Source organism: Melanerpes formicivorus, unplaced genomic scaffold (assembly GCF_026170545.1).
Source record: "Melanerpes formicivorus ecotype bairdi unplaced genomic scaffold, bMelFor1.0.p_v2 SCAF_1, whole genome shotgun sequence".
In the NCBI taxonomy this organism is placed as follows: Eukaryota; Metazoa; Chordata; class Aves; order Piciformes; family Picidae; genus Melanerpes; species Melanerpes formicivorus.
Window position 1 is genome coordinate 38,643,934 of NW_027142353.1, and position 26,543 is coordinate 38,670,476.

Here is a 26,543-nt window from a genome sequence, read left to right on the forward strand (position 1 = left end):
TACTCCTAATACTGAAAACAGTATGTCAGCTTCAGTCAACAGTGAATTCTCATTCAGCGCAAGGAAGTGAACTGCAAACTCTGAAAATCTGCCTATTCCTTCAAAGGGAAGATTATTCATCTCAGTAAGGTACTAGGACAAGGTCAACTAATAGGAGAGCAAACAAGTAACAGACTAACATCAGATAATGTAAATGGAAATCAGAAATAGATGAGCGACATGAGCATATACAGGAGAAACATTGAATTCAAGCCTGTATTCCATTTTCTGAGTTGACCAAAACCTTTGATTACTGGTACAAAAAAAAAAAATAATGATGACTAGTGCTTTCTGCAATGTGATAGGAGAGTTAGTCAAAACCAAAACCCCAGTAAATATCTAATAATGAAGGACTAACAGTTTACCCAGACCTGCATCTGGAAATACTTTAATGTGAAATGCAGTATTTTATTCATTGACCGAAATTAAGGCTACAACACATTAAAATCATAATAAACACCAGAAGAAACTTAAAGCTGCAATAAGGGAAAAAAATTGTATATTCCTGCTAGGAATCTTATATGAAATTATTCTTTCTTCTGTTGTACCATGGTGACTTGTTCATAACTCAGACAAAACATTAGAATTCCTTCTTTAAGTCAAACTAAGATTATTTCATATGAAAATATATAACAGCAAAAGAAACTGTTACAGCAATAAACAACACTCCACACGTCCCTATCAGAGGACAGACATTTTAAATCCCATTTACAGGACTTCCTTCACTTTCTCTAGTAAATAAAATTTTTGCCAGAGTCACATTTGGTGTATATGGTGTGTAAGCTTACACCGCAGTGCATCGTAACAAGCACACAAGAAAAGACTGCGAATGCAAGCTACATTTTCTGCTTTTACATGTTTATGTCAAAAGCAATTGTTTTTTTCTCCCCAAGCTGATATGAATAGGGTGTACATAGTTTTTCTTAGTAATTTGAATACAGACTTAAAATGTAAAACATGCATACACATCTATTACCCATCTTTACATGCAGGGAGTGTATATACACTGGCTAGATCTAGATGAATCAGACTTCAGTTTCTAAATGGGGGTATTTCAATGTAGACATTCCACACAACTTCTGTTTGGATAAACTCAAGTCTATACTGCGTTTCGTTTTAGAAATACAACTTCAAAAAACTAAGACTTCCTTATTTTGCTATACTGTAATTTATTCCAACTAAACTTACTATTTCAGATTCCAAATCTCTTTTAACAGTGGTTTTCAGGGTGAGTAAGACTTGCTTATGGATCACTCGTTACAAGAACTGGCTTGTTCTTGTGTACAGTGAAGTGCAAGTGCCAAAGTTCAGACTCTGTTACCAACTCTGGGGACTTCTTTTTTTAACCTGGTCAAAATTAATTTTGTGCTTCTTCATCGATTTTCTAAGCTACAAAACAAAACCCAACAGCTCTCTTTTTTAAAAAAGCAGTGCAATGAACCCAAATTAACTAGTGACCCCAAGAAGCTGAGCTTCTTTCATGAAAGCCTTTACAGGAACAACAATGTGACATCCTATTTCACAAACTATGAAATTAGTGTAGGGACATGTTGGGTCTCATTTCTATTCTAACATAATTGTAAAATTTTAAAACATTTTAATCTTCTTTGAGCAGCAGACAAGCTGCATATTACAAGCAGCATGTCCTTGTATGTATCAAGACAGAAGCATAGAAGAATGGTGCAGGAAGCAAGAGAAAAGAATGAGATGGAAGTGTGACTGTAAAAAACAATCTAAAACTTTGGCTCCAATGCAAAGTTTCTCTTAATTCATAACTACAATCAAATTCAACACTACTGTCACATTTTAGTCTTTTGAGACTATCAAATTTTCAGCTGGTGGAAGGGGAGGAAATGACTCAAAAACTCACCATAGTCCTACTCTGGTTTTATTGCAGAAGCTCTTCCTCTGGTTTGATTACTAATTCTAGAAGCTAATCACAAAGCAAAACAGGTGAGAGGACAAAAGAGCCCTGCAAAGAAACCCTATACTACTGATTCATATCTAAACAAGCTTCCACTGACTATACACAGTTATTCCTTTCATCATCATTCCTTAGGACAACGACTGCAGATGACAGTGAGTATCACTGGGTCAAGCACACTCATGACCACCAAGAAACCTGGAGAGCTTCAGAAAAAAAAAAAAAAAAGAGGCACCAGCAGATATAGAAAGGCACTGCACAAACAGAACAGCCTAGGTTGGAAAGGACCTTGACAGATCATCTGGTCCAATATTTTGTGGGAAAAATCTGATAAATTAACAAGTTATTAGAACACATACCAATATCTGGATTGAAGATTTCTTCCACAACCAGCTGAAAAAATTCTTTGGAAACACCTCCTTCATCTACCCCTTGCTCTCCTTCAAATTCAACATATAATTGCTTCTTCAAGTCTGCAGGATTTTCCATGGCAATCATCTCTAACTATTAAATGAACAGAGACGTTTCATTAGTTAATCTGTTTACTAGAAGAGTCAATGAAGTATCAAATAATGAAATCATAACTACCCTCTATAGCAAAGAGGAAAGCAAGCATAAACCACAACAGTAATATCAGATACCAATAGTAATAATATACCACTCCAAGCACATGTTAAAATTCCAGAGTTAGTTTATTACCTAGCAGATCTTTTAGCCAATTAAGTCTGTTAGCCTTCTCCATTTCTATTCTATTAAGCACTTAAAATAAATTATTCTTTTGTACAAAATTCACAGACAAAAAGATGTATTACTGAGGTAACTAAATTTATCTGACAATGAAAGGAGACTGCAATCTGATCTACATATTTGACAATGAGTGTTTCTGTGAACAGACCACACCAGTACGTTTTCAGAACCCTTCATGTGGAAGACAGAAGGCAAGCCCTTTTCACTAGTAGTTGCACTTCATAAACTACTGGAGGGAAAATCCTGAAATAAAAAAAAAACCACAAACCAAAACCAATTTGACTAATATTATAGTCAAATTGATCCCCCTTCCTCTTGAACCTAATGATGAAAGTCTCAGAAATCACTTGCTCTTATTTTCTTAGTGCCTTTAAATAGATCTACCACATTGCTTCCATGGAAGTGAAAATTCAGTTCAGGATAAACAGAAGTTGTGATGCTTCCTAGGGGGGGTTTTCATGTCCATATAAAGGTCATTACAGGCCTTTCTTCCAATAAAAACATGCCCTTTCAGTAAAACAAAAGGTTATGCAAGAATGTTTTGCAGGTGATAAGAAATATGCTGATTAAAACCAAACATATTGGTTAAACTTCTGCAGCATGATTACATTAAACATGCCTACAGAGCAAACAGAACTTAACAGCAGTAAAGTAAGGCACAGGTGGAGCTGTACCTTCCTCTAGCAAGACCATATTGAGATTTGCCTCTAATGTGGACTATAGCAAACTGTACTTACCAGCAGCTGTTCTTAACATGCTGAATAATTTATTTTTATTTCCATATTCTACCTTATCCACACACACACCAACACATCCTTTACATACCAGAACTTTACTATAGAAGTGTAAAGAAAAACAGGAAGAGACCAGAGGATAAAGTCAGCAGTAATGACACCAACACATAAATTGATGGAATCAGTAAGAAACTTTTCTCCTGGCAACTGTCAAGTCAGCCAGCAATGTTTAAATCAACACAGCAGGGGTAGATAGACTGACAGAGCTAAGTTGGTTAGCATAATGGGTTTCAAGGCTTTGAAGTGCCTCATGCAAAAGGAGCACATGAAGAAAGAATTGTACTAACCCATACTGAAAACTAGTAAAAGGAAGAAAGAATGTAAACTCCATAGCATATTAAAAGCATATTAGCTTAGTTTACAAAAAATGGAGGCAAGCCATGAAGACCCCAATAATGAGAGGAAGTCTGACTGAGATACATTCACAACTAAAAGTCTACCTTTCTGGAAAACTCAGTCATGTACTACCTAAAGCATTTGGTATTCTATTAGATATAATTTGCAAGGAACTATGTTTGTCCCTATGGAGATGAAATAACATTTACTCTTAAAAATTCATTGCATTTTATCAACAACACTTCTGCAGCAAAAAGGCATTGCAGGTTTCCCCCTTCACAGCAGTTTCTCTCCATCACATTCTCTATTACGCAGTTTTGCATAATGCCTTTCATATAAATCTCAAAAATCATGCATCTCAGAGATGTGTAACCCCCCTTTTTGCTCCTGAATAGGAGGACAATGGAACTCAAGGCCTGTTCCAACCAGAGACTTTTTAAAAACAGAGAAGTAGTGTTTATTTTAAGACTAAGTATAGGTTATACATTCAAGCTGGAGAGTCAGAAGTTCTATTTGACTCCCTCCCACTTAAAACTGACACTAACAATGCTTTGTTTTCTCCCCAGTCATGACTTTGCTGGCTTCGTAATATTTATGACTAGCAATTTACTATTTTGCATGTTTTATTAATTTTTATGAGTTCTCAGAAAGAAAGCATTGCCTCTGCAGTTTTTGGGGGGACAGCAACCTCTTCTTATAGTGTAAAGGCTGTCCTGCGTCATAGAAATAACACTTCTATTAAGGAGAGTGGTCGTATTTATACATACAAAGCAATTACAAATATTTCAAAGCGTATTTGCCTGAGAACTATGCTGCAATCAGCGATGCAAAAGAAAAGCACTATTTAAAAAGATGGGGGGAAGGAAATACTCTTAATGGCCAACACTGACTAGGCAGATAGAAATGGAGTACTGGATGTCCGTGAGGGAGTCGGATAAAGGATTATCAAAAAGCCAACATTTGGAGTCAAAGCCTGATGTTCCTTCAAGCTGGTTCTACAGCCAGGAAGGACAAAGTTGCTAAGTCGCACAACTGAAGGTTGCTGCTCCTTTGAACATCCATGTCTCAACAGTGATGCTCCACAAGAAAATTGGAGCATTGTAGAGAAAACAATCACGTTAGTGGAGAGGCGCTGAGTTTTAGCAGAGCCGCAGCAGCAAGGAGATATTAAATATGGTTCAAAGGTGCTTGGGTTTTGTTTTTAAATAAGGAGCTGCCTCAGCTCAGTCAGAACAGAGGCTGCTGGATCAACCAACTTTACTGTATGTGTGAGTTCTCAAAGTTTAAGAAGCTAATGTTTCCTGCCATGATAGTTTGACTGGCTAAGCAGATGAAGACATTACATTTTCCAGGGACTTCACCCCCCAAAGAAGCCTGTGTGGAGCACATCTGAAACAGCACCATCAAAAATCAGTATTTATAAATAGCTGAAAGCTAAGGAACAGTGATATAAAGAGTATCTGCATTTTGATGACAATGCAGTGCCACAGCACAGAAGACCTATGATTTACTTAATGACAGTTTTCCTGAAAGATAGGAATTTTTCATTAGAATACAGATGAAAAAATTATCAGAGTTTGATTATCTTCTTAAAATTAATAGTAACTGAACTAATTTCTAGTCAGTTAACAAATATGAAAAACTCCCTCAAGTTCTAGCAGTGTAACATGAAAGTTCTCCTTAAGAGAGTGGCATAAATGACACACAACTGAAGTCTGAAATTACCAGTGACACATCACAACATAAGTTAGTCACTACATTTTTCTGCAAAATGGCATGTGAAGTAATATTTAAAGTGACTAAGGAGCATCTTTATGGCTCATGCATAGGCTTGCCAGCAGACCTTACACATGTCTGCAGTCACACATACACTGCATGTAGTCAAGGCATACTAGTGCTGAGATTTTCTACTCAATACCTATAAACACCAATGTAGTCTAAACGAACCTCAAATCTCCTGAAGTACTTTGTTGCTCATCTTCCTACTGGCTTCAGCTGCCACAGAACAGCTTTTGCTCATCAATACAGTTAGCAGTGACAGCCATACACATTTGATGCAGAATTTGTCAACTCAAGTTTCTAACTTGCAAGCATGCCCCAGAGAGAACCTGGTGAAGGAATCCACTACCTTTTCACTTCCAGAACTTGTGTATTATAATTCACACCCTTTAGATTACTGCTACCAGAAAATAAACCTACATATGATCTTGGGCATGCGGGTGGGAAGAGTAAACTGGGGAAGGAATGAAAGAAACACTGATGGGGGATGAAAAGCAGAACAGATGAACTTCCTTTCATTACTACCTCATCCACAGAACATGACTCCACAAGAGTACAGCTAGCCCCTTAAATCCATTAAACAGAAAAAAAATACATTATCTCCTTTCAGGAACTGCAAACTGAACTCCCAACCGTAAGGATTCTTTTACTAAAAGTGGGAACTGTAACTTGACCAACTCCACCATTTGTTCCCCACCCCCCTGACTTCTCAGACTAGCACATGCAAATAGGTATAAAGCAAATACACATGCTTTCTTTGTATCATATAAGTCAAATTCAATTAAGAAATGAATTTTTTTAAAATGCAAGTTTCATAGGTGCAAAGAAATTGAAAATGAACATGTAAATAAATTATTTGCATAGAGGTATGTTTCAGAATGACTTACAATTCTCTTAAACAAGTTATTGCTTCAAAGTTATTTGGAAGGTAGCGTTTCAAATTCTCAATAAAAGGAGAAAAGCCTACAGTAATGATAATTACAAAAAATCACTATTACTCTTACTTGTTTTAATGAAGTCCCAAAAGTTACAGTATACACATACTGAATTCTCAAAGTTTAAATATTAGGCATCAGTAAGAGGGAAACGGCTTGGCAGTAATTTAATTAGCTCAACTAATTAACAGAGAAAGACTGGTACTTAGTCCATTTGCACTTGAAAAAGTCCAACATTTACAAGGAAAATATGAATAAGATCACCTTAACCTCATTTTAATCAGTATTTCTGAAGATTGCCTTTTTCAGGAACTGATCAGAGTTATTCCATATATAGATCAAGTTTGAACTGATTGTCCTGTAAAGGCACAGGTCTAGTAACATCAGTATATAGTGACTTTGAATTCAACCAAGCCTGTAACTATTTAAACCCCAGAAGTAAAACACGCAATTCAAGAGTAAAAGTACTGGTTATCAGTTACTTACTTGAAATTTAAGTATGTTTGGAAACATTTTGCCACTGAACAGATCTAAGAATAATAGTCTTCAGTAGTAAACAATTATCTTGGTAAGATATTTCTGATAGATCTTTCAGTAAGACCCTTCCAAAGTTCAATACTGCACTCAGAACTGCCACTATAGCTTATGCAAACACATACAACATAGCTCTCACTTAGGTTTGATGCTGTTAGTGCTGTTACAGGTACCCATCTTTGACCACAGCCAGAGTCACATCAACTTACTGTAAGGACTAGCAAGTAACATCTTACTGCAGACCTATTTCATACCAATTAGAAAATGGAAACAAACTGTGAAGAATTAGTAAAATTGCCTCTTAACCTGCTACATGTTCTTTCTGTAACAACAGTATACAATTATTCAGCAGGTCAGGTGCTCACTGAATAAACTGTGAGATGACAGTCTGGATCAGTATTTCCCTATAATACTTTTCAAGCTACCAGCAGACTTGCAGCTTAGAGACTTCCTAAGGCTTATTTGTGGGTTACATCAAAATGTCTGTAATACCTATTAACTTCTGATGGATATTTCATGAAGAGCTACAAGTTCTGGGCAAAGACATCCACAATTGTAAGGCAGACTATGTGGCAAATCATGCCCTTTTGTATGTGTTAAGCTTCCTTCTTGGTAATGTCACTGAGTGCTACCAGTTGAGTAAACCAGTATTTCCCATTCAACTTCCCTATGGCATCGTTATGTCCCCTGTCATTTTTTTACCCTTGAGAGGCCTTGACAAGCGCTCAACTCTCCTAAGGTATTTCTATTGCATGCTTTTTGATACTAAAGCGAGAACAATCAAATGAGAGACTTAGGCACACAATAGTAAACAGCAACACTGCATTATTCCATTAATTCCTTACCTCCTAACACTTCCTCAGGAATATTTAAAATCTCTTCCTGGAGCACTGTTACTTCATATAATCAGATTAAACATACCAATAGTGAGCAGGTGAGTTCTGTACCCACTACAGAGAAAGTTGTGTTGATAAATGTGTAAGTCCTCATCATCTGAGAACAGCCACATTGTTCCATCTGTATGAAGTCGTAGGCACAGCTTGAATTTAGAACAACTTTATCTTTTTCCTTTATTTTCTATCCCAAGAGAAACAGTTTAACATTTTTACTCTCTGGGGTTTTGACATTAACAGCTGTAAGAGGATCCATGACAACTGCCTTGGCATGTACTCTTAGACTGCTAGGCTGTTTGTAAGGACTTCTGCAAAGGTGCCAAAATTTAAGTTGGCATATTTGTGCTTAATCTGATATGAATTACCTGAATGTCCAACAGACCACATGCACACACAGTGATGACTGTTGTGGCCCTGTTGTGATACAGCAGCTGCACCAACTTGATTTTGCCCCTCACTTTGGTTGGAGTGGCTGGAGAGCAGCCAAACAGAAAGGGACCTGGGGGTACTGGTTGATAGTAGGCTGAACATGATCCAGCAGTGTGCCCAGGTGGCCAAGGCGGCCAACGGCATCCTGGCCTGCATCAGGAACAGTGTAGCCAGCAGGAGCAGGGAAGTCATTGTGCCCCTGTACTCAGCACTGGTCAGGCCACACCTCAAGTGTGTCATGGTTAAACTTCAAATTTTACAAACATTATTTCACTTTAGTAAGAACATAGAAAAATAAACTGCTGAAAAAGAACAGCATTAAGCAAAAAATTAAAGGACATGCTTACAGAAAGTTTACTGAGAACCATTCTTTGTAGTTTGCATTCTGTTTAATCTTTCAAAATTGAGCAAATGGCTTTCAGTTTTACTTTAAGAAGCCAGCATATTCAGAAACAAGCTGCTCTCTCAGTTCTTGGGTATTAACTGGTCTGTCTTTGCATTCCTCAGTCATTGGTATTTGCACCAAATTGCAACAACGCTTATAAAAGTGAGAAGTTCTGCTTATTGTGCAGGCCCTCAGAAGGGCAGTCCACAAGAAGACTGCACAAGTGAAAGGTTTTAAGTCCATCTTCCATATGAAAAACCTTACTATCAGAAGATGATCCAAGACAGCCCAGATGACCAAGTACTGCTAACTCTCAACATTAAAAGCTGCAACAGCACAGAAACAGCATCTGTTAATAAGAACTTTTAAACATCTCAGTCTGCAATCACTCTGAGTAGAAGTGGTTCTGTTTGATAAACAAATATCCAGTAACACACTTAGAATTCAAACTCAGTGAAGCCGAGTTTCTTCTAGAGGAAACCTAGTACATACAACTCTCCACTCACACAGTCGTTTTCAGTCAAAGCCCACTACTCCAAAAAAAGTAGTCAACACCTACTATAGCTTGCACCAACAAATTTAAGCCCCATGACTTACCCGCACGAGCGCATCATCTATGATGTGATCACGTCTCACTTTGAGTCTCAAATATGGGTTGAGTTGCTGTCCTTGAACTAAGCTGTAGAGCACAGTTATGCGTCTTTCACTGTACATCCGGATTCTGTTGTCGTAATACAACCCCAGGTTCTTGGTAACAGCATTCAATATGAAGGGACAGGTCATAAAAGAGAATTTATTTTCTGTTTCTACTTTGAAGAAAGTATAGTCTTTGTCCATTTCTAGAACATCGTTCAGTGGTTCATTAATAAATTCTTCAAAAGGGATGAGTGGTTTTCTGCAATCTATAGTTTTAACACCAAGCTCAGTTTCCAGTGGGTCCACTCGAGGACCCTTTTTATTTCTTCTCTCCTCACCCAACAGCTCTTGAAGAGTTAGTTCACTTGATTCGGGGATGGGTTCTTCATCTTCCTCTTCATTGTGATCTGTATCCACATCCCCTCCTACTACATTTGCATAGTAAACCATTTTCAAGCACTTTGAAGCAGCAACAACAGCATCATCATCGTTCACTAGGTTCCGACTATTGAACTCATTGCTTATGACTTTGTAAGTAATAAGCTGCTGAAATGTTTCCATCATTCTCCGAATTTGGTCTGCTCTGTATTTAGACCACAATCTGACCAGTTTTGCTTGAGCTGCAAGGGGTAGTTTGCTCATTGCTTTGCAAAACAATGGCAGAGCCATTTCCAGATATTCTGGGCTATGAAGATTGCCATTCTCCATAACAATAATAAACAAATTCAGATAGTTAGGATCCCGAGAGTACACATTATGGTAAGTCAAGTCACATTCCACATTAGGTGACAAGTACACAAGTGCATTTAAAAAGGCAGTTTCTATTTTTTCATTAGAAAGTAATCTATCATAGACCCGTCTGACTGCTTCAATATCTACAGACACTTCATCTGGGCCTAGTTTTTGCAGGTTATTGTCTCCCTGTGTATTATCACCTATTCTTGATGATGATGATGACGACGACGCACCTGAATCTTCTTCCATAGCAGCAGCCGAGCAGGCAGCCTTTTCCTTCTCATCTTCATCTTTGTCTTCATCCTTTCCTTGAAGAGACTTGAGCTCCTCCTTGGTGTGCTGCTTGGCTTTTCGGAAACTCTGTACCAACGCTTCAGCACTAGAAAACACTCTCCCAATCACCCGGATTAAAGGGGAATAATCCTCTTTCTCCCGACATAGTTCAAGGATTTCATATATTTTGTCTTCTGTTAGAAAAGTCACATCTATAAAAAGATGAAAGTATTCATTTTATTACAAAAAATATTTTAAAATATAAACTACCACCAATTGGCTCTACTCAAGAAATCTTGAGACTGGAAACAACATCAGTGTTGGGTAAATTGAAGGCAGATACTTCATAATTTCATTGGCATGTTTAAACTTTAAAATAATGAGCAAGAGTGACAATACAGTCTTCTGGTAGATGTGCAACTCTACACAAACTAAACTGTATCAACCTCTTTCTTCAAACAGCACATGTGCATGGACTTCATACATTATCCCTTAAAAACAGAACTTCAAGAAAAGATTCAGTAATTTTTTTTTACATTAGAATGAATATGAGATTTTTTTTATCCCCTAATGTTTTCTCCAACTGTTTTTATTCTAAACCAATACCTGGAAATCCTCCCTCCAAACCAAGTATGTGCTCAGAAATTTGGTGCCTTCTAAATAGGACACAGGCTCAAGCTGTGCCGGGAGAGGCTTAGGGTGGATGTTAGGAAGAAGTTCTTCATAGAAAGAGTGATTGGCCATTGGAATGGGCTGCCCAGGATGGTGGTGCAGTCACCATCACTGCAGATGTTTAAGAGACTGGATGGGGTGCTTGGTGCCATGGTTTAGTTGATTAGGTGGTGTTGGATGTTGGATGATAGATTGGATTGGATGATTTCAAGAGTCTTTTCCAACCTGTTCTAAATTACACAATTGGGTATGTGGTTGAGCTCTTTGTACGTTAGACCTCACTGGAACAAAAAACTTCAGTATACTTATTCACACAATACTGGAATTAACAGATTTGTTAGCACATCTGCATGGCCTCCAAATACCCTTCTGTTTCCCCTTCTCCTCAAACCTGACATAAATAAATCATTTGGTGGTCCACTTGAAATTTTCCTCTCTTTAGAAAAGAGAAGACAAACACATGGTCTATACCTTTCTATGCTACTTCTCAAACAGAACCCACATATGCTTTTAAATCAGGTGATGATTTAGAGTAGGATTACCACATGATCAGACCCTAAAAAGATGTTCTAGTTTAAGCAGATCCTTCTGAACTGACAATTCAGAACTACAGTGAAACCTGTTTAATAACATCTCTAGAGACCTAAAATACTCATCACTAACCATGTATTCACTAACTATGCTAGAGTAATTAAACACCTCTGTCTGAAGAGGTAATCTTAATAAGGACAATTTTAAGTATTTTGAAATGCAATTGATTATGCCAACATTCATTCCAGTCATTAAATTAAAAATATAACCAAAATGATGCAAAGAGACAACCTATTGATTTATACAGAGGCTCAAGCCATTCTTAGGGCCAGTATAGCACAGTAAGGATTAAGCTTATGTCATGCTACTGAGATTGACTTCCAATCAGAGAACAGTGAAAATTCTTCAAAACTAAAACTCATCCTGTTTAAAAGCAACATCACTGAAAATATTATGAAAGGATTCAAGCTTAGTGCGACATTTATTTTTATCTGCTTCAGCACATGCTGAAGAAACAGACTTGACTAGAAGAAATTTAACTGCTGACACAGATGCCATTCCAGGCCATAGCTCCTCAAAATGAGGACCACAGCCTCAAGTTCACTGACTCAGTATGTCAGTGGATACTCATAGCACAGAGATTATGAGCAACAGTTGACAATTTAGCAATGTGATGCATTTCAGATTTCTGTACTTGAACAGGAATTCCCCAGTCAATTTAAAACTTTTTAGTATTTAAGGAACCAACCATGTGCTATTTCCAGTTCAGATTCTGCTATCACTATTGGCAGTTTCCCAAGTTTTAAATCATATCCTGTGACCACCCTCTAACTGAACTGCCATAAGGGTCTGTCTTATTTTCACTTTGTAACTCTGAGAACAGCTGGAGAAAACTGTAAGTGAAGCTTTCTTCTAACTGAAGTCAATTTTAGTTGACTTGTGTGTGAAGATGTGAGCTTTAACATGCCTTCTCCTCTCATTCTTTCTTCTGCAATTCAGTGATCCAGTGAAGTCAGCTTACCTCCTCTCATACCCTGTTCTCCATAATACACCACGATAAATCTGTACACGAAGTCAAGCTTTAGCAGTGATCCCTGACAGTGAAAAAGACCGCATGTGATCTATATATTGCCAACACCACACTCCCCAATTAGCAAATTTATTATTTTCTCTCTCACGGAAATTTTCTTATGATTGTGTGCTTACTGTGTGTTCAATGACCTTCTCTGTTTCCAATTTAATGCTTTGGTGACCAAAGTTGAAAATAGCTTTCCAGGTAATTATTACACTGATTTTGAAATAGTGTTCTCTATGTGACTACATCTGTAACCCATGCTTTCTATATATTTGCAGTTAATCTATTTCCTTCCTCTTCCTTGGACTGCCATAAGAGTTTATTGAGATCCTGACAATGTTCTCCAGAGATGGTTTTCCCAAAAGGTAATAAATACTCTAAGGACTTAGCACTACAAAGCAGAAATTGAAATAACTCTCTGAAGGACATTTCTTCCCATTTATTTAGTCCTTGCAATCCTACGCCAAGCACAAAAGCAAGCTGCACATCTTTTTCCTTGGCTTTAACTGAAGTTTTTCCAGTAATTGTTTCTGCAGATGGACCTTATAAAAACCTTGTCATGCTAGATTCTTTAGACTTTGTTCAATTCCAAAAGGTAACAATACCAGGTGAGCTTTAAGAACACATAAATGCTCTCTGTCCTTACAGCCACAAAGACAGGTCAATACTTGTGACACTGCAACAGATGAAATCCAAGTTGCTACTTTAAAAAGACTGTCTCTGGCCAACTGGAGATAGCTTGAGAAGACTCCTAGGTATCTTAGCTGGGCAGAAATTATTACAGGGCCAGAGAGGAGGAGAATTCTGTATGGGCACCCCTCCATTTATATAATCAAAACCAAATCACAAAATAGATCTAATGTGCCTCTTGCCCTTCCCACATTACACTGACTCCTCTTTTCCTTCCATAACGTTTGTCTCTTTGCTTACTCAGATCACAAACAATTTGTGGACAAATTCATCCTTACATCAGATAAAGGAAAAACTGACACTGATTGACTGGAACATCTTCGGTCCCTTATAACACAGTTATGTTTTATTGCTGATTCTGTAGGACTTTAATTCTTTGCTATTAATAGTTACACTTTCTTTAGCTGAAATGAATGAATCTGAACTGTGTTCACACCAGTCACTGAAATGATACTTAAAAAATGGTCTGCTCAAAGATCAAGGGCTTTATTTTGCATGTGATTTCCATTTCTACCGCAGGTTTTGCCAACAACTAAAGTTTTTCATGTAGTTTGTGTCTACTATTCTAGAGAGTTCTTTAACTTTTCTAGCTTTTCAAAGACCCAGTGTTACATTTTTGTACACTGCCTTAGAAATCACTTTGCTTATTTTTAGTTTAGTAGAAGCATTGCCTAACAACATGTATCATCCACTGTATCATTTTTTAAGCTTAACAGAATCTGGCATTAGTTGAACTATAACTTTTGTAACTTGTTAACTACAGAAAAGCTAAACTATTGAAATGAAAGCAGTCATACAAAAGCACTTAAAACAACCTGTCCTTATTTGCAAAGCCAGTAATCTCAGAAAGCAATAAATGCACACAGATTTTAACGGACATGTGACGAAGATCCAGGTTTGGAATCAGTATGCAGCATTAAACCAGCCATTTTTCAAAATCTATAGTAAAATGTTTGATTGCCTATCGTATTTTACTTACGCAGTCAGAACTCAACCTCACTCAGCAGAACACCAGCACAGTGAATTCTGTAGGCTTATACCCATGCATATTAAACATTTTATTTTAGGGAAATCTGAAAATATCTTACCTTTAAAATCATCTCTTGGGCCTTGCAACTCCTTCTTGTTCATTTTTCTGTCAGTGCAGGAATTGTTATGGGCACCTTTGGAATTGTTTTCTAGGTAAGCTGAGCTTGTTCCTTTCTTGGAGGGATGAGGATCACAGAGTTTTGCATTAATCTTATAAAGCTCGAGGGCCTTAATGGCTGCTGCATTGTTATCCATACGGAGAAAAGTTGGACAGGAAGCACAAAATTCATTCGTGCAGGCTTCATTTCCACAGCCCTCAGTTAACTGATGGTAGTAGCGCTCTATTAGATGCTTTGCAGCTGCTCGCTTCCTGTAGCAAACATTCAAACAGTAAGTACAGGGATTAGTAGAGCTTCCACATACAAAGCTCATTCAAAAGCATCAGCAACGCAGAGATTAGTCAGGCCCTGAAACACAAGATTTGTGTGTCAGAGAGGACAGAGGGTTTTTTGGAGATTTCTGAGTTTTTTTCCAATGCAGGATTCTCATCTTGACTAATGCAAATACTTCTAACATAAAATTTCAATTTGTAAGTCCTGTGTAAATGAAAGGTAAATCCTGTTTATGGACAGCTTTACATTCTACTGTTACAGGGGTCACAACATTCTTCAGTTCTGAACAATCCTAATTGTCACTGAAAAAAAAGGAGCAATTTAGATACAAAACAAGGCTGCAAGTAAAACAGAACTGGATCTCCTACAGGTGATTGAGGCTGATGAATAGTATTGAGGTATGGTCACCAGTGACAGGGAGGAAGCATGAAATGCAAACAATACAGGCATTTATTTAGTAATACCATCAACATCACACCTTTTTAAGAAAAACGATTTTTGAACAAGATTCCAGATAACTTAGCAGAATTAGTCTATTTAAGTCCATATGGAAAATGTTAGTTAGTTAAACTGATGACAAAATCATTATGGATGAGCACAAGGCTGAATATCTCTCTCCTCAGCTTAGAAAGGTGTACGGTTCTCAAAAAAAATCTCGACTTTGTCCTGCAATCATACATGGGCAAGTATGTATTTGAAGAACTACAACTGTGTTTCCATACAAGTTAATGTGTTCAATACTACATATACACACAAGAATTTAACAAAGTCACAGACTTAAACATACAGATGGTAAAGAAATTGCTGGAAAGGTGCAAGTAACAGGGACAGAAGCTGCATGCAACAAGAGGACTATAGCTGACCACATTTTGGAAAGAAACCCCCAAGCTTTCACTTCACTTAAGAAAATGAGTTAATGAAAAAATATTAGCTATGAAGCCTTTCAAACATTGGTATGGTGTACCCTGCAGGCTTTTTACCAAATTGTAATGATACTGTATAATACAAATTAAAAAATGGAGAGGTTGCTTCCCATGTTCTGTATAAAGATTTAAGAAAACTTGTCTCTCTCCACATACATGTATGTATCTTTTACGTTTCAGCTTTTAGTATAGAGGGCTCTAAAACAAGTGTTTAACACAGCTTCAGCCAGTATATGATTTCACAGACTTCTACTCCTGAATGGCAAGATTTCATGCTTTGTTCATTCTTGACTTTAAATCTGAAGGGGTGGAATTACTGAGTGCGAAATACTGGCATTTGAAAACAGGCAATATCAACCTTTTACATGTAAGATATGGCCCACCTGTCTCTCCAGTATGCTCCTTCTTTTATCCTCTTGCAACCTCTTCTATGTATTACCTTGATGCCTTCACAAAAGCTCTTTGTATCTTAAGTTGAAACTCACTGTTCCTTTCATTTTCATCCTTCTGTCTTACTGACCAGCTTTTCCACAGTGCACACAATATGGCTGTTAGTTCATATACACATCCTTCTATCTTTATTCTCCCTTATCATGTTTTCCTTATTTCTGCATTGCAGTCGACATGTAGATCACAATTTTTTCCACCCATAGTTTTCTGACTTACATAATACAGCTGCAAGTATTACATGGATTATTTCACACAGCTGTTCTGAGTATATATTAAGGATACAGGTGTGTAATTATTTACCTAACACAGCTAGAGTTCTCACTTACAATAAATATGTCATGGAAAGCTGACCAGCTCCCTAAGTAGAGAGAACTTGTATTTTCAAGCTGAAGAAATTGTTAGTCTCAGAGGAATGCATGTCCTTCTAGCTTACACACCACCTCATTTGTATGAAGTTATTTCAGTGTATAAAAAAGGATATAGTAACAACACAGGACTTTAGTCAGGTCATTTCCAAGATGCCAGGAGACAAAACTAAGCTTAGATTTATCCCCATTAATGTCTGAGGGACTTGGGTATTTGTGTCCAATATTCAACTACAAATTACTTCTCAAACTGTGCTATGCCTACAGTAATACTGTTTGTACAACCTTCAGTTTGACTCATGGCCTCAGACTCAGTGACTGAAGTTGTGTGAGATTCTATTAGACACAGAAGGTTCAACTGAAAGTTTGACTTTAAAATTTTATTTTAAATCAACTATGGAAGTAACCATGACAGTGTGCAACAGTACCAGAACAGAGTAGTATCAAAATTTCCCCCCACCCCTACCTCTCCCTAGCAGCTGTTCCACAGACTTCTGACATGGCCTCAGGTGAGCAAAAGGGTGGAAAAAAAAAAAATTCAAGACAAAGTAAGGATACAGACCTACGAAGGTAGAACAGAATTTAGTGAGCCTTCCCACAAGGCTTACCCTTACTGACACCCACCCATAAAAGCACTTACAGAGAATGCAGTCTAAGCAAGCCAGTGTGTGATTTTACAGAACAATGAAGGTATTCTATACTGTATTCTCATTGGGTACTTGAGGAGTGACAGTCATTGCCTAGTGGAAACAGGCCACGTTTCCTTACATTATCAGAATAAAAAAGTAGCCGCCTATCTTCTACATTTACCAGAAGTGAAAATTTGATCTCTTTTTACATTCCCTGGCAGAAAACTTAAGTTCTTAACCTGAGGCATTAAAATTGGTTTATCAGGCGAGGGAACACAAAACTCTCCTCTATTCTTCGCTCAGGCTATACTGTGAAAACTGCAGCTCCGTGTAACTGCTTACACAGGGATTCAGTGTTCCTTTTGTAAACTCAGTGACTTGTTTGCTGCACATGTTCACTGACTTTGTGGTAATTGCAAAGAGTAAGTCTTCAGGCTTTTTAATTGTTCTTTAACTGTTACTTTGCCTTTGTAATTTTAACACTTCCAAAAGTGGAGTATCACTGGGAATGTGTATCACTGAGCCTCTGCCTTTCTACATATGCAGGCAAAGCTCACTGGGCCACATTTTGGGCCATCAAGCAATTTTGGACTGTCTAAAACCTGTGTAACAAGGGACTGTGTGTACTTGTTCAGAAGTTCCTATGTTCCAGCACCTAATTTGTGTTTCTTGAATACCTTGAACTAAATACAGGAAAATCCTACATAAAAGGAAACTTTTGTGACCAAAAAAGTTTAAACATTTAAGAAGTTTTAGAGAAAAATGAAGCATATAATTCTTTAGAAGTTCACCCAAAAGCAAAGATTTTTCATCTAAGTTTCAAAACTTGACTAAAGTGAAGTTATCTGCATAAATGCATCGGTTTTGATTTAAGCTTACCTAAATTTTATAAATACACACAAAGTTTTCTTACTTTATTATCAGTATGAAATTATGTATTATTTCTGAATGGTTTCCACTTGGGACAAAACTTCTATATCATTTCTACACAGAACTCTCACAAGATGGGCAGTTTTAGTAAGTGGAAAATTACAACAATCTCTTAATGGAAGCACAAGGAATTCAGAAGTGCTCAAATGGTCATAAGCTATTTTCTTTCTTAATGAAAAGAAAATCCAACAAAACCACTGACGTTCATAGAAACTAGAGAAAAATTTGTATTTGGGATAGGAAGAGATCAGAATCAGGTATTTGTGACTTCTATCTACACCTGCAACACTTCTATTATACTTTAGAAATACAACCACCAGAAGATCAACAACTTATGAAAAGAAGCACCAGTTACAGATGGACATCTTTGTGAAGTTAAATACCGCTTTCTGAGTTTCAGTTTCAAACTTTGCACATTGGTTTCTGGGTTCTGTTCAGTTACAGTAAGAACAGCAGTGCTAGAAGACAAGCTTCCAGTAAAAGCATGGCCCACACAGACCCATTTGCAATGTCTTGTATGCCAAACACTCCACCCAGAGCACCAATAGCTGGAGTTCAGACTGTGAGTCCCATTGGCCCATACTGGCTTCACCCAAAGGACCTGCCCTCCCCACCATGTATTCTAGATCCACTGTGCCTTGGGGGAACATTAAGTGCTGGCAAAGCAAAGTCAGGCATGGCACTTCATCAGGAAGGGTGAACCTCAGAATAGAAGAGTTGTCCTGGCTTTATGGAAGAATGGAGACAGAGAGGAGATCAAGAATGTGGTCAGCACGTATCTCAATCTTGTCTCACAAACAAATTACCTTGCTACATACCTATTAGAAAAGCACCTTTTATTACAAAAGCACCCTTCACTACCACCTTTTGCTCTCCAGGTAATTAGCTCCAAAACTCCACAGAGGTAGTGTCCTTCCATAGACATACTCTCATTCTTATCTGTCCTTCTCAATACAGTATGCAGGGTCTGTCACCTATGTCATCCCTCCATCATTTAATTAGCCATAAAATTGGGAGATAAATAAAGCATCTATTACACCTTGGCTTTTCAACCTAAGCAACTTCAGGAAAAATCCTCAATTCTCTACCACCCAGAAAAAACCCACCACCATTAGAGGTCTGAAGCCATTAAATAACCGATTATGGGGAAACAATTATCAGGCAATTACAAAAAACAATCAGCATATGTAAATGGTATTAGTTTTAAATACTATGCACATCCTCACAGAATCAGTGTCTTTTGAAAAGGCCGAAAAAATGTAACCCACATTTAAAATGCCTATAAATTTATTTAACTACAAAGCAAAAATAACTTAGATTACTGCTGGAATAAACTTAGTAACAAGTTTAGGACTGACTATAAACTTTAAACATTTTACTGTCTTTGAACACATTTGTATTTGTAATAAAGAATGAGTACAAAGTACAAAACTATCAGTTGTTACACTTCTGCAGAATAATCATCTCTAACCATGCAAAACATTCAACAGGTCTACAAATCTTGTTTTACATAAGGACTCCTGAAGTCTAACACCTCATACTTGCTGGAGACCACAATTAGACCAACTTTGACTTTCTTGGAAATAAATGAATAACAAATTCCACATACTTGCAGGAATCATTCAAGTCTAGCTTTTACATTCAGGACAACAAAAAATAAATAAAAATAAGCAAAACAAATTCCTTAGCACCTTCCATGTTGCTTTCCCTTGGTTAAAGGCATCAAGCAAGTACAACTAAACTTTGTTTGCCTCTACTGAACAAAGTTGAATTTGTCAAGTATGATATTTATAGACAAGTTTGATCAGCAGTGCAAACAAAAGACATGAATCTCAGCATTGCAGTGAGATGTCAAAAGACACAGACATTATTTTGAAGACATTGACTCAGACTGCACAGAATGTCTACAGATTATCTATATATGGACCACCAGAATGTTTCAACAGAGAATGTGATATAAGAAACAAATTTCAGACAAAAAACCCGATCTAAGAAGAGGGCTGACCTTTGCAACAGTTAAGACTGACCTGCAAAGAAGATACCTCAAGCTTACACTTTCCTTGTACAACATAAAGAAAAGTGGCCAAGTAAAACAAACACACACAAAACTATGATTTCAAGTTATTAAAAGCTCCAGAACACTTAAGCTTCCACAATGGCTTTTATTTTACTATGCCTTCTTTCTGCACAACACAGTACTAGAAGGTTGAGTATGATCACATAGAAATCAAGTGCAAGTAAGATTTAAACACCTGAATTGCCAGTTTAAAAAAAACAGTCCAGCATTTGTGTATTAGACAAGTCCAGAGAGAAATAGCTCCTCTTAAAGCTCTCTCTCTCTTTAGTTTCAAATGCTAACATTTACAACATCCTCCAGGCTTCACTGGAATCAAGGTCTATAATATAATTAGTTCAGTTTTACTTTCCAGTGAAAAATCTGAAATTCATTTTCTTTCAAATCATTCCAAAATTGATCAACTTATCTTGCTGCACTTTTGCTCTAGGAAGCAAAGTTTAAACAGACAATTGTAACTTAAGTAGTTGATAAATGCAAGAAAACAGTAATTCTTGAACAGAGACAACGTAGTCTTATTAACTGATGAAGTTTTCTCAAGGGAATCACTGCCTAGCTAAAGGATATGTTGCAAAAGGCTCCAAAAAAGATTTTTTAAATTCTATCCTAGGTAGATCACAGTAGGTATACACAAAGTTATTTCTTAAATATTTCCTTCCAAGAAGGACAATAAAACAAGCAGCAAATAAGAAAAATACCTATGTGGCAAGGTTTGATGTAGAGGGCATGATCAGTATATCCCATGCCTATGCCATGCAAACTCACCTGTGTTTCCAGCTATGAAGAAAGTAAATCTAAGGCATTGTACGTCTAGAAATCACTAGGATACAATCTGAATATATGCATCATGAAAGATACTAATATTTATAGAGTTACTGTATATACAAAGTGTGACAACTGTAATGTTTTTCTGGCCTATTTTGAAGCATCTGTAACATTTTACTTTGCCATTCTTTCAAGGGATAAACCAGCCATCACTCCAGTGTGAGACAGCTATACATCATCTGCAACTGTAACATTTTAAATAGGGGGGGAAGGTGTGTTCCACAACTTTGAAAAAAGGGTTCAAAATTACAAAGCATTCCATCCTCAAGAACAGAAAGATTAATGCACAGAAGCCTGTGCAAAATACCCAAACTGGTGCCTTGATACGTGACAGGACACAGAATCAAAACACACACATTGACAAGAAATCAAGTTATCAGTGAAGAAAACAAAAAAGTATGTAAGTTAGTGCTAAAGAGGTCTTAAGAAAGCTATACTAATTGAAGCCGAAAATTAATGCAGACCTGTGACAGGAGCAGACAGGAGATGCTGCCAATCTTAGCCAAAGACAAGAATGAATGCTCTGGAAAGAAAAGACTCCTCACTGAGCTAGCACCAAGATGCTCATCACACAGGGGCAGAACTTGAAAAGCCTGGGATAAGTGGAATTTTGCCATGGAAGAACTTGAAAGAATCAGTGTATTTTTTACATTTAATTTAAATTCACATGTGTTTCACACATGTGACTACACTCTTGGTATAAAGCTTTGCAATCCAAAACAAGGAAACAAAGCAATTACATCAGCAAACCAGGACAAAACCAAATGTGTATTATGCATATAAAATTCTTACTTAAGTCACTGTATTTATTAATGAATTGCAGGCATGTAAATAACATAGTAACTGTTTCAGCTACACAGTAGGCTTGCAGATCACACTGTTACTCAGCCTCCCATTCCACTTTGTGGCAAGAGCAACTATGCAGCAGGACTGCAGTAGTTCTCTGTACGGGTCGATACACACAGCACGGTGATTTGGTTTTACAAAATTCAGTTTTGTGAGTATACCATGCATGAATACTGAACAACTACTATTCACACAAACATGTGAAACTCCACAACTTGGCTGGCTTACATGTATTTTAGACAGACAAGCAGCTCTGCAGCAAAAGAAAAAAGGTTAAATTCGGCTTTTATACAGAAAAGCTTGTTACTGCAAATTATTTTTTCAGTGTCTGTTTTAAGAGTGATATATAAAAAAAATTCTCAGACTGCTAGCAGGATAAATGGGACTGCCTTTTCCTTCTGATTTATCATAGGTCCATTTTGAGTCTTTGTTTCACACCAGTCAAGATGCCTTTTTTGGACACATCTTTCCTTGCAATAGGTATAAAGCAGTTTTCAACTAACAATATCCAGAGTGGACTACAGCCAGTCTACAGTTTGATTTGCCTGGTGTGGTTAGGTCAGGGAAACAAAAGAGTAGAACTCAACTTGCTGCAGAAGCAATAAAATACAAAGCATCACGGGCTGCTACTGGGGCTGAACAGAGCATGTTTTTTGCCCTGCAACCTCTGTCTCTTAACAGATGTCCACATAGTGACAACCAACAACCTCTCAGATCTGAATTGCTGCAACTTGTACTCCTAAGTAAGCAGCTAGACAGCATTTCTGTAACAGATGGCATAGAAGAGCAAAAAACAAGTTCTTCGTCCTAGAGAAAATACTCCTGCTAGTGCAAGAGAAGACTTCACTGAAGTGAACTGCTAAAACAACATGGCGAATGTATTTCTTGTTTCCTTTTCACCACTTCCAAGGTTAGACATGCAGTCCCATGTGGAGGGCCGCACTTCAGCTTTGCTCCTCCTCCAGTTTGGCAAGCTACAGCAGAGAAATCCTTGAGCAATTCACACTATGTCCCTCGCCTGCAACGTATCCTGAAACTGGCATTCAGCCCACAGTGCTAAAACACTAGATTACTCAGAGGGAGGGTGTGGAGAAGACAGTTTAAGGTCAGAGAAGTAGTTTGCGGCAGAAAAGAATCCAGATCTTTAAAAGCCTCAGACATACTCTAACCACTGGGCTACACTCCCTCTATTACTTTGAAACTTGTGCTGTAAGCCAGAACAACAGTTGGTGATTTCCCCTATTTGAATTCTATGACAGGGCAGTGTGAATAACTAGAGAAGAATCTGTTTGCTAACTCACAGATGAATGAAGTCTCAAATGACTTTTCTTACTTAAAAAAAAAAAAGAGCCCACTCATTCCTGAAACTTTGGAATTTGAAATAAACATTAGTCTGTCACAACAATCTTGTTTCTAGTTTCTTAGCTTCTAGGCTAATGAAGACAGAGAAGGTGCAGAATTGTGAGCAAAATGCTACACAAGTATTGTTTAGTGAAAGAAAGCTAGTTTTCTGCTTCTAGAAGTAACTAGTACATAAATTTGCCAAATTAAGTCAGTTTTGTTTTTTGTTTTTTTTAGTTCATCAATTTATCAGCCACAACAGGTATTAGCAGCAAGCACTGAGCCTTAGTACTGAAGTATCTTCAAACCCATGCAAGATGTTAGTGAATAGCAGATGGAAATTACACCCCTACTGTCAAGTCTGAATATAGGTCTGGAGATTTTTGACACTGTATTATGCTACCATCTACTGGTTCACATTAAATTAAACCTCTGAATTTTCCTTTCAACCCATTTAGCCTCAAAAAAAAAAAACCACCACAATTTCTACAGAGGCTTACATCTATTTTTCCATAGCAAAATTCTAACTCAGACTTTTCTAACGTTAATTCCACAATTCTAGTCAGCATTTGTCTTTTTTTTTCCTCAAGTGCAAAACTGTTACAGATGTTAAAATTTAAACAAAATACACCAAACTCATCCACTTCTTTACTTACATTCGGCTAGTTTCAAGGTTTTCAGAGTGTGGTTCTCCTGGTGATCTGCAAATACAGTTAAAATAAAAAATGCTTAAGATTGAAGTCACTACTATATGAAGAGTTCAGAAAGGCAGAACATGATGTTAACACATTATTGCTACTAAAAACATCAACTGTCATGCATTTACATGTTGTATTTTTTTCAAATGTTATAGGCAGTTTATAACACAAAACCTGACAATATAATCAAGCCAAATTTCTAACAAGGACAGCACTTTTCCCCCACAGCTTATGAAACAGCAGCTGCTAGAGAAGAGCTCTGCTGGCAGCACCTCAGTATTCAGGTTGGACAGTGCACCAGTTCTAGGTCAATTTTTCATAACCATTTCTGCAACCAAAATGTATACTCAGTTTATCAGTGATTAGCTGTTACAAACAGATTCTCTCCACAGCTGGACTCTTACGAAGCAGCAGCTTTGAAGTGGGTGTCAACAGAATCTCAAAGGAAATTTCATGTCTGTCTTTACTTGAATTTATGGACATAATCTCACAGGCAGCTTTCTGTTTTTTCCTTCCAGCTAACAGGTCAGCCAGTAATATTCAGAAAGTGTTACTGCCTGGCATTTTTGGACATACAAGCAGCACCTGTGTTCAGCTTGCCAACTACCTTGACTCTTAAGGGGTGCAGATGCATATTAACTTACGTAGGCTACATCATAGCTGTTTTGCTCCTTCTTATTTCCATCTTAATGATTCAAGAAGTTAACATTTAGTTTATTATTTTTAGAATGGATTTTTCCCTCCTGCCCAGGAGTTTTCATCTACATGAGTGTGTAGCTGATGAGCCAGGAGACAAGGGAGTACATATGCATCAGTTTTGACTTTAATCCCCTTAAGCTGCCTTAAAATTACACCCTGAAGCACCTTATTCAATTTTCACTTGGCTATAGGTTTTGGTACAGTTGACCACACTGGATATATTGCATAAGGAGCAGAAATAGAGCACAGCCACTACAGTGAAATTCTGTAGTTACATGAGCGAAATAGAATTTTTCATGTCAGAACTTTCTGAAATGAGAGCTAAAATCTGCAAATAGAACTCACTTTGTAGGTTTCAACAATTTGCTATTAGGGGACTTCAGTTAGCACAGCTAAGCAGGCTTGGTCATAGCTTTACTGGGAAAGTTCTTGTTTATAGGAATGCGCTTTCCAAAATTTCTCTCCTTACTATATGACTATCTATACTATTCGAAACCCTACTGGAAGTCTCCACTTGCAGCCAGGTACATTTCCTCTTTTTCTACTGCTTCATTGTGCTACCTTACAACATGGTGTCTCCTGTTAAGGCCTGGACTGTTCTCAGAACTCTATTACAATCTTAGTTCCTGTAGTGACAAACCAGATCTTAACCTTCTGGATTTTACCAAAGCTATTTTAATAGAGCCAGTGCCTAGAAAGCATTTCTTGCAAACAGTTTAACCTTCCTAGGCTAGCTGGACAGGCTGTGCTGTGACAGCTGATGCAGAACACATGAATTTCTTTGCTTATATTTCATGAAAGTTGTAAGTCAAATGACACTAGGGATGGAATTCTGAATGTAGTATCCAAACAAACACTACACTCATACTCAAAATGAAATATCCTCTAGTTGGAAAATAACAAAAATTGCCAAGTTGCAAATTTTAATCTCTATTTGTTCCATCCAAACTATATTCCTCTTACTCAATGATGTTCAGAATTCAGCTGACAAGAAAAATGCTCACAAGCAAAACAATTTCCCTTCAACTCCAGTGACCAAACCAAGTCATTAAATACTTAGCAGAGAGAAAAGACAGTTTTATTTTCTCCCCACCCCATTAGTGCTTAAAGTTGCTAGAAAAAAATATGAACTAAACAGTGGTAGTAAGTATTGTAAGAGTATTAATCACTTTGACCCTTTAAAATACATAGCAGCATGAAAAATTATAGAAAGAGATCGGCATCCAAATTTTGCATGTAAAAAGGTATCCTATTAATCTGCAGTACAGGCATGTAAATGCAGCCATCAGTATGTCCAAAAAATCTTTTCCTATTCTTATGTGTGATTTTTATCTAGGCTTTCAGACAGTGCAGTTCAGCACATGCTATTCTGCAAAACCATATTTTCTGTAACATGAGCAGATTATGATTTACAGAACTATTAATGCACTTAAACAGATTTTAAAGGCTTCAATCTACAATATAAGCACCAAATAAAATGAGCTTTCAGTACTGATTTAAACAATGTGGAAGATCAAACTAATTACAGGAATCCTAGCTGTGTATTGAGAAGCTATTTATTCTGCAATATCAAATTGTTTACAAACAAGATACCTTGTTATTCCTCTGATCAGGCAACAGTACTGAAAAACTATATAGTATGGCAAGGCATCCTTTCACCATGCTTAAAATCTGAAACAAGAGTTCTGTTCAGAAAAAAATCTCAAAGCAAATGCTGTTATAAATTTCAGCTCTGAATTAGATTGTAGATACTGATCACAAGACACCACCTAATCTGAATACTGCAGTATGAGCTAGCAAATTCAAATTGTAGCTCACTTTCTGTAACACAGGGAACAACTCCAATCTGCAAGCCACTACTTTTACCTGCACTGCACCTCCCTAGAAGAGAAGAGTAAAAGCATGCAAGCCTACAGCTTTTAACATCAACAAGCC

At 37.3% G+C, this 26,543-nt stretch overlaps 1 protein-coding gene across 5 annotated transcripts in view; it reads right to left on the reverse strand.

The window, feature by feature from the left end:
* Positions 1-26,543, reverse strand: part of UBE3A (ubiquitin protein ligase E3A) — a 55,830-nt gene that overhangs the window by 10,516 nt on the left and 18,771 nt on the right. For 4 of the 5 annotated variants that reach the window (XM_068140503.1, XM_068140498.1, XM_068140495.1 and 1 more), the window contains 4 exons: positions 23,868-23,912; positions 14,496-14,806; positions 9,393-10,651; positions 2,323-2,467 (listed from right to left, as the gene is read on the reverse strand). In XM_068140503.1, coding sequence (XP_067996604.1) covers positions 2,323-2,467; positions 9,393-10,651; positions 14,496-14,806; positions 23,868-23,912 — 1,760 coding nt within the window. Of the gene's footprint in view, positions 1-2,322; positions 2,468-9,392; positions 10,652-14,495; positions 14,807-23,867; positions 23,913-26,201; positions 26,280-26,543 lie in introns of all 5 variants that reach the window. The other variant, XM_068140511.1, reaches the window with a different exon arrangement.